The sequence below is a fragment of the Rhinopithecus bieti genome, unplaced genomic scaffold (assembly GCF_001698545.2).
Source record: "Rhinopithecus bieti isolate Rb0 unplaced genomic scaffold, ASM169854v2 scaffold_49371, whole genome shotgun sequence".
NCBI classification, from domain to species: Eukaryota; Metazoa; Chordata; class Mammalia; order Primates; family Cercopithecidae; genus Rhinopithecus; species Rhinopithecus bieti.
The window spans coordinates 53,436-62,103 of record NW_016821003.1 but is presented as its reverse complement, the minus strand read 5'-3'; the positions used below and the strand labels follow the sequence as shown (position 1 = coordinate 62,103).

Sequence of the window (8,668 nt, the reverse complement as noted above, 5' to 3'; positions counted from 1 at the left end):
CCCTTTTTATATATATATAAACAATATATGTATAAAATATATATATATATATAAGAGAGTTTATTAACTATTAACTTACATGCTCACAAGGCCCCACTATAGGCTGTCTGCCAAACTGAGGAGCAAGGGGAGCCAGTCCGAGTCCCAAAACTGAAGAACTTGAAGTCTGATGTTCGAGGGCAGGAAGTATGTAGCATGGGAGATAGATGTAGACTGGGAGGCTAGACCCGTCATCTCTCCTTTTCACGTTTTTCTGCCTGTTTTATGTTCGCTGGCAGCTGATTAGATTGTGCCCACCAGATTAAGGGTGGGTCTGCCTTTCCCAGCCCACTGACTCAAATTGTTAATCTCTTTTGGAAACACCCTCACAGACACACCCAGGATCAATACTTTGTGTCCTTCAATCAAATCAAGTTGACACACAGTATTAACCATTGCAGGCCCCCGACTCTGAGGGCAGAGCAGGAGGCATTTGCCCGCTCTCTGTGCCCCTGTGAGAGCTGTTTAGACCAAAGGCCTGAGGCTGGCAAGTGGGAAGTGTCCTCACTGGGACAGGACACAGGTGCTGAATTACATCACAAAGCGTAACCTCCCTGCAGAGCGTGGACTCAGAAGGGCAAGAGAGACTGGAGACCAGGACCCACAGAGATCCTTGACTGGGCCACACGCATGAACTAAGAGTGCCAAAGACCCAGGAGAACCACAGGTCAGGTCGTCACCCAACCCCACAGGGAGTAAGAGGGAGCTGCAGGCAGAGCAGGCTGAAAGTCCACCAATGGCTGAGACCACAAGGCCTCTGAGGCAGCCACAGTTTTCATGATCACACCACACAGGACGGAGAAGCAGATAACAAGAGTAACGTGCGCAGGGGTAGGCATAGACGCATCGGGGCCTAAGGGGAAAGGAGCTCTCCCTAGACACACAGATTGCTCTCAGGATAAAGAGGGGAGGCTGGTAGAGAAACCCCTTAACTGGCATTCCTGGGTGGGTTTCCTTAGAGAAAGAGAGGGCTAACCCCAAGAGTGACTCTAACGGCCCTGTCTTGAATACAGCTGGGCTGACGCTAACAGGAGGCAGTGTGTGGCTCGAAGATTCTTGAATCCAAAGCAGCAGCCGTGGCCACCCCATCCTGCCCACAGCTCCAGCCCTGAAAGGACGAGGAGGAGACTTGACTGTGCCTCTTGCCCAAGGGACCATGCCCAGGTGCCGGTGGCTCTCCCTGCTCCTCCTCACCATTCCCCTGGCGCTGGTGGCCAGGAAAGACTCAAACAAGAATGAGACGGCGGTGTTGAGGAAATTAAAACCCATCAATGCCTCAAATGCCAACGTGAAGCAGTGTCTGTGGTTTGCCATGCAAGAATACAACAAAGAGAGCGAGGACAAGTATGTCTTCCTGGTGGTCAAGACACTGCAAGCCCAGCTGCAGGTAAATGTGTCTCTCCATATAGGTGGACATTTTCATGTGGCGGCACAGTTGAAGTCAGACTGAAAGAGTGGCCATATGAGAAAAATATCCATATGCAAAAATCCTAAATATGTGAATGCTTAACAGCATAGATGCTTCCACAGCATCAATAAGGCAGTGAACACACAGAGTGCCATCCACGAATGCTTGGGCTATTGTTCTAAGTCCTTTGCATAGACTAACTCATTTAAACCCCAAACTTCTAATCAAATGTTCGCGTATTTGCTAAGGTTGGGAGACAAATAGAGCGCTAGCCATGAGAAAAGATCTGATAAAGAAAGGTGAGTCCAGGTGAACCTGGACCCAACTAGCAGAGACACTCCTTCATCTCTTGCTGTAATCCTTTAATGCCAGATGCAAACAGATTTAAGTGGGCATCACAAGTAGCCTTGATTGCATTCAGTCACTAATGAATTCAACAAATAGTAATGTCCTGCTATAAACCTACTGCTGTTCTGCTCACTAAAGACTCAGCAGAGAACAAGACAGGCAAACTCATGTCTGCATGGGTCCTTATGGACTGTGTGTTGAGCTGGTGGGAAGGGCTTTGGGTGGGGAAACGCTAGAGGGTGGGAGGTTTCAGTGGAATCTGGGGGACTGGGGCCTAATGTGGCTGAAGGGGCTGTCCCTGGTTGGGCCTGTGTGAACCTGAGCATCTCAGGCCCAGGAGAGCTGATGGTTCTGGAGAGCCCACCTTTCTCCTCTCAGTCCTCACTGAGCATGCAGCATGCCCTGGGCTTGGGGACAGGAAATGGAATGAGAAGGCCTTGCCTTCAAGGAGGTGACAATCTGCAGAGGAGTCTTTACCCAACTGTCTGGCTCCAGGAGGCTATGGAGTGCTGACTGGTCTTGGTGTGCACAGGGCTCCAAGCAGCGGGCATCTTAGCCTTCCGCTAAAGCTCTGTCGTGGGGTGAGGGAGGAAGGAAAGTGGAAAGGACGAGAGTGAGAGTAATTTTTTTTTTTTTTTGCCAAAACTTTTTAAAAAATACAACTTTTTTAATACAATTGCATAACTGCTAACCAACAGGTCACAAATCGTCTGGAATACCTTATTGATGTAGAAATTGCCCGCAGCGATTGCAGAAAGCCTTTCAGCACTAATGAAATCTGTGCCATTCAAGAAAACTCCAAGCTGAAAAAAGTAGGTGATGAATCACCTGTCCATGACGGCCTGGGCAGCTCTGAGCCCAAGAGAGAAAGCTGAGGCATGCAGACCTTCTCTTTGAGGTCTGGGTGGCTCCCAGTGTTTAGCCCCAGATAGCCAGCCCTGTGGCCTTTAGAGCAGAGGATCCAGGGCCACAGAATGTGGTGGAACCCTCTGAGCTTCTTTCTCATCCTTCATCCTGCAGAAAGGATGTTGTCAAGACCACTCTTATCTCAAGGGCTCCATTGACTTCTGATCTTCTGATGTAGGCACACCGGACAACAATCACCAAAAGCCTGTCCTCTCGGGTCCAGACCAGCCACCCGCTATTGCTGGGCCCACAGTCACTCATCCTTGTACAGGCACAAAAGGAACTTCATTCATTCACTCATCCACTCATAGAAACTTACTGAGCACCAGGTGCTGCGTGCTTTGTACCAGGTCTATTCTGAGTGCTGAAGATTAAGCAATGACTAAGCCAGATGGTGGCTCCACCCTCCTGGATTTACAGCTGATTTTTGCTGGGGTCAGCCCAGGTTTCCAGGAAGGCTGGGGCAAACCCAAAGACTCCCAACAAAAGAAGGACTTGGCCCAGGGGCTTTTGGCTTCAAGCCTGTATCTTTTTATCTTAGAGCAGCTCACATGCCAGTACTCGGTCCCAGACTGATGAAGGCCTGAGCATTCTGCAGGTTTGCCCAACAGGTGCATCACTGCCCCTGTCTTTACATTAGTGGTTCTCCAATGTGAGCAGGCGTCACAATCACTTGGAGATATTGACAAACCCTGATGACTGGGTTCCACCTGCAGAGTTTCCACTTCAGTAGGTCAGGAAATGGGGTCTGAGAATTTGCATTCTTAATGAGTTCCCGAGTGGTGCTGCTGCTGCTGCTGCTGCTGCTGGCCTTAGGATCATTTTGAGAACCACTGCTTTAAGCACTACCATGGCACAGGAAATTGCAAATACGTTTATGAACTGCTCTGTCACTACATTTGATGAAATCTGCCTCTGTATGCTCAAATGAAACAAACCCTATCATTTCCAGCTCACAGTATGTCTGTCAGGACAAACATTTCAGCAGTGAGCTTGTCTGAATGCCATCTGATCTTTTAAGCTTGTTTTATCTTTTACTGGTAGTAGGAGTATGGTTGTTTTAAATTTATATTTTCTCCTGGGCTTTTAGGGATTGTAGGAAAGTTTTTGCTTTTGGCAGTTTGTAGGAAATATTAAACTGCATTAAAGAAAATTTTTTCCCAAGGAGCCCACTTGTGTCTAAGATTTCCATGATATGTCTCAGGTTTTAAACACACACGTTTAAGCAGACATTTGTCAATAATAAAACTTTCTCTTTTCCAAGCAGATGCTTTTGGTTTCCCAAATTTGATGTAATCTGCCTATAAAGTCATCTTGATCCAATACTTTTTATTGCAGATTTTCAATACTCAGCAGGGACTAAACTTTCTTCTTTTTGACTTTGTCTGCCTCTTAACTCCTGGAAGTGCCCCAGTGATTTCAGTCTATTTGACATGGCCTTTGCAGTTTGTCCAGGACCACCATCTCTCTGCCTCCCCATCTATTGACGCATCCATCCACTCATTCATTAATCTGTCACATACACATAGGTTATTTTATTTGTCATTTTAATGATATTTTGAAATAAAAGCAGAGTTCTTTGGAAGAAAAGATATGTTATGCCCTAAAATTTTATAAATTGCTCTTGACTTGTTATTAGAACAAAAGGGATTTAAAAATTTTATTTTAGATTCAGGGGTACACACGCAGGTTTGTTATAAGTAAATTCATGTCACAGGGGTTTCATGTACAGATTATTTCATCACCCAGGCAGTAAGCAGAGTTCCCAATATGGTATTTTTTTCTTATCCTCTCCGTCCCCTGCCTTCTATTCTCCAGGAGGCCCCAGTGTCTGTAATTCCCTCTTTATGTCTATGTGTTCTCATTGTTTAGCTCCCACTTATAAGTGTGAACATGTGGTATTTGGTTTTCTGTTTCTGCATTAGTTTGCTTAGGATAACGGTCCACAGCTCCATTCATATAACTGCAAAGGACATGATCTCATTCTTTTTTATGGCTGTGTAGTATTCCATGGTGTATATGTACCACACTGTTTTTTAAATCCGTTTCACCATTGACAGGCATTTAGGCTGACTTGATGTCTTTGCTATTGTGAATAGTGCTGCAATGAACATACATGTGCATGTGTCTTCATGGTAGAATAATTTATATTCCTTTGGGCAGGATTCCTGGGTTGAATGGTAATTCTGTTTTTAGTTTTTTGAGGAATCACCTCACTGCTTTTCACAATGGGTGCACTAATTTACACTCACACCAGCAGTGTACAAGCATTCCCTTTTGTCCACAACCTGGCCAACATTAAAATGGATTATTTAATCAATAAAATAACGTACTTTAGCTAACAATTAGAATTGTTTTATTTACATTGCATTAAAGAGAATTAAAATAATGTCAAGTTTATATCTGAACTTGCACCACAATATTAGGATTATTAACATTTCTTGTCTTCCTGTGGTTAAAATAGAACAGAGATCCCTCTGGGAAACTGCTGATGGCTATGAAGTCTGCAGCTTCCAACTCTGCAGATTCCTGGGAGCATCGCTCGAGGGTGGTGACCCATCTCTCAGCACATTCCTAAACTGACATCTAACAACAGGACAATGGGTTTTCTGTTTTTTTCGGCACTCTACCGATTTTTATTGTTGTCTTCTTTTTCAGAAATTAAGCTGCAGGTTTTGGTAGGAGCACTTCCCTGGAATGGCGAATTTACTGTGATGGAGAAAAAGTGTGAAGATGACTAATGGTGTTTTGGGGCATCCGTCCAACCTCCGCGACTACTGATGCATGAAAATAAAACAATGGCAGGTGGGAGGCTGTTCCCAATGTGCTTTCTTCATGCGTGCCTCTCTGCTTGGTGTTCTGTCTTTTAGTTTCATAGTATGTGGGGACAGAAGATGGGCATGTCCAGCTCCTCTTTCCTGGCACCGAACACAGCCATACCCCTTTGGTCAGCTTGATGGTAGACCCATCACCAAGTACAAAGGATAGGGTGAGGCCTGATTCCATTCCCTACAGCAAATCAGAGGAGGAACCCCTTTTGCTTGGGTAACAATCCCTTACAGAGGTCTGCACTCAGTGGGCGCCAACTCAGCAGGTTCCATCTGGATGCTTCCTTTGGCCTGAGGCTCTTCCTGTCTAAGAGTCCTGAATGGACAGGTCATTTGGACTGGGGGACCCCTGTGGCAGAACTAGTAACCCTCCCCTGTGGGATCTCTATAAATTGGGGGATTTGTGTATCTTCCTATATGTGTTAGTCTGTTCTCACACTGCTGATAGACATACCTGATACTGGGTAATTTATAAAGATAAGAGGCTTAATTGACTCAGTTCCACATGGTTGAGGAAGCCTCATAATCATGGCAGAAGGTGAATGAGGAGCCAAGTCATGTCTTACATGGTGGCAGGCAGAGGGCTTGTGTAGGGAAACTCCCGTTTATAAAACCATCAGATGTTGTGTGATTTATTCACTACCACAGAAACAGTATGGAGGAAACCACCCCCATGATTCAATTATCTCCAGCTAGCCCTATGCTTGACACGTGGGGATTATTACAATTCAAAGTGAGATTTCAAACCATATCACTGTGTAGGTAAACAATGGCCACAAAGAGAGATGGGTGGTGGCAATAAATCTTGAAAGATAAGCTGTGTTGCATTATTTGCATGTGTCTGTTCATGGGTGTACATGTGTGCCTGTATGTGTGTGTGCATGTGTGTGTGTATGTTTGTGTGTGTGCGTGTTGTGTGTAGAGAGAGAAGGAGGAGGGAGAGAGCGAAGGGGGACTTGGAGAAGGAAGTAGCCAAACGAGGACAAGAGCAGGAGATAAAATTTTCTTGAAGAAAGTAATTATTAAACAGATGTGTCTAATAGAGATTTGTTTAATGGGTGGAGTTTCGTTTTGCAAAATAAAAAGCTCTGGAGGTTGGATGCATGACAATGTGAATAGACAACACTACTGAACTGCACACTCAAAAATAGTTCAGATGGTACCTTTTGTATGTATTTTACCATAATTAAAAATTTTTTAAATAGATGTATCTATTTTAAACATAGTGTTGGGTATGACTCAAGAGGCTAATTGTATCTCCAATGTCCATTAGGAGAAGCCAGGTTTTATCTCCCATGGCTTGCTTGGTAGGTGGTAGGGATTTCAATATTGCTGCCCCGGACAGGATGAGGCCATGAAACGCTAAGGCATCCAACTTCTTTTTCCTCTGGTTCCTCTGTCTTAGGCAATGTGTGTTTCGGGAGTTAGAGACTCCCACCCTGCCTTCAGGCAACAGAGACAAGTGGAATTTGCCTTGGAAAGCCTCTGCTGTTCCTAGCTGTCTCCTCTCCCTCCTCAGCCCCTGCCTGTGGTCTGCATCTGTGTGCCACTCCGGTTATGCCCACCCTGCTTCCTCTGTTGAGGCCCCACTCTGCTCACTTGTTTGCCTTCTCAAATCCCCAACTAACAAAGGAACCAGGATGGGGATGCGACACATATTTTATGACTTGAGCTTAATACACATATCCTGATTGAAAGTGCTTCTTTCCTATGTGCTAGGAAGACCATAAGAAATTGCCCTCCCATCCCTCTACCCCAGACACAGGAAGTCATGAGCCATGAGGAACGCAGACTAGAGAAGATCGCAGCCCAACCTTCCAGGGGCTCCCAGTGGCCGCATGGACCTACAGCTCCACATGTCTTTTCTGGTTTTCTGGGATGGGAGTGTCTTAAGAAAGACAGTATTTTTGGAACATCTTGAATTGTCTTTCCTGATAGACAGGTGAGAGGCAGCCTCAAGGACTCAGATGTCGGGAGAAGATAAGGATCAGCAGTGTGTGACCAGCTTGGATGCGGTGCAGTGGGAGTGACGCCCACCTGTGCTGTGTACAGATCAGCTTCCTGTATGGCCCTAGAGACACATCATGTATATGTGTTTCTATGCACAGGTCTATTTCGAAGTGCATTTCTATTTATAGTAAAATTTTATTTAATTTAATGTCATCTCTTTTCAACCTGCCTGTCCTAATCTCTTCCTTTCATTTTCCCTCTAAACACTGCCAAACTGAAATAAAGTGCAAAACAAGCCTCATTTTTCTTATCCAGCGTTTAATGTCTTTTTGCTAATATATTACAGGAGAACACACAACATATGTGCATGCACATGAACTCACTGTCCACACCTTTTGTCCACCACCTTTCCCTGACTTTTCCAGAAATGAGCCCACTGTCACAGGGCCTGCTGGCTTCTCTTAAAGGTCATGGGGAGCTCTGAATGTCCAGTGTTGTCTGGGCCTGAAATGCAGGAGCACTGGGAACACAGGAGATCATGGAGCTCGAGGCGATGGGCAGAGGCAGGCAATTCATGTGGTCTTGGATGTTGCCCAGGTTCGGGATTCACGGCGGGGGTCCTTGCCCTCTACCTTGCTGTCCTCCTTGCAGGGTTGCATGGCCTGTCCACCTGATGACCAGTCATGACCATACTGTGCGTGAGAATAAGCAGGAATTCAGCTGAGGACAATCTTGGGCAGGGCCGTGGGGACCCCGCAGTCTGGTGGGGAGTGAGGTCTGTCTCAATCTGTTTGTGTTGCGATAAAAGCTTGTTTGTGTTACCTGAGGTGGCTAATTTATAAAGAAGAGGTTTATTTGGCTGACAGTTCTGTAGGCTGAAGAAGCAGCATAGCGCTTCTTGTGCAGGAGAGAGAGAGAAAGCGTGAGAAAGAGAGAGAAAGGGGAAGAGTGGGAGGGACAGAGAAAGAGAGAAACAGAGAGGAGAGGGAGGAGAAGGGGAGAAGGGGAGAAGAGAGACACAGAGAGGAGAAGCAGGGAGGGAGGTGCCAGGCACATTTTAACACTCAGTCTTGCAGGGGGAAACTCATTACCTCGAGGAAGGCACCAAGCCATTCATGAGGGATCTACTCAAGCACCTCCCAGCAGGCCCCACCGCCAACAGATGGGGATCAAATTTCGACATGAGATT

At 45.9% G+C, this 8,668-nt stretch overlaps 1 protein-coding gene across 3 annotated transcripts; it reads left to right on the top strand.

The window, feature by feature from the left end:
- The first annotated feature begins 598 nt into the window (after positions 1-598).
- On the top strand, positions 599-7,515 carry CST8 (cystatin 8). Of its 3 annotated transcripts, none has more exons than XR_001882968.1 (5): positions 599-706; positions 1,053-1,426; positions 2,494-2,607; positions 5,360-5,506; positions 7,468-7,515. XR_001882968.1 is itself a non-coding variant. In XM_017860112.1 (4 exons), the coding sequence occupies exons 2-4, from the start codon at positions 1,196-1,198 to the stop codon at positions 5,381-5,383; spliced, it is 369 nt and encodes a 122-aa protein (XP_017715601.1). In that variant the 5' UTR covers positions 599-870; positions 1,053-1,195; the 3' UTR covers positions 5,384-5,540. The 3 variants fall into 3 exon arrangements, 1 of the variants encoding a protein (XP_017715601.1); XR_001882967.1 differs by having other exon boundaries at positions 599-870; XM_017860112.1 differs by lacking the exon at positions 7,468-7,515 and having other exon boundaries at positions 599-870; positions 5,360-5,540.
- The last annotated feature ends 1,153 nt before the right edge of the window (positions 7,516-8,668 follow it).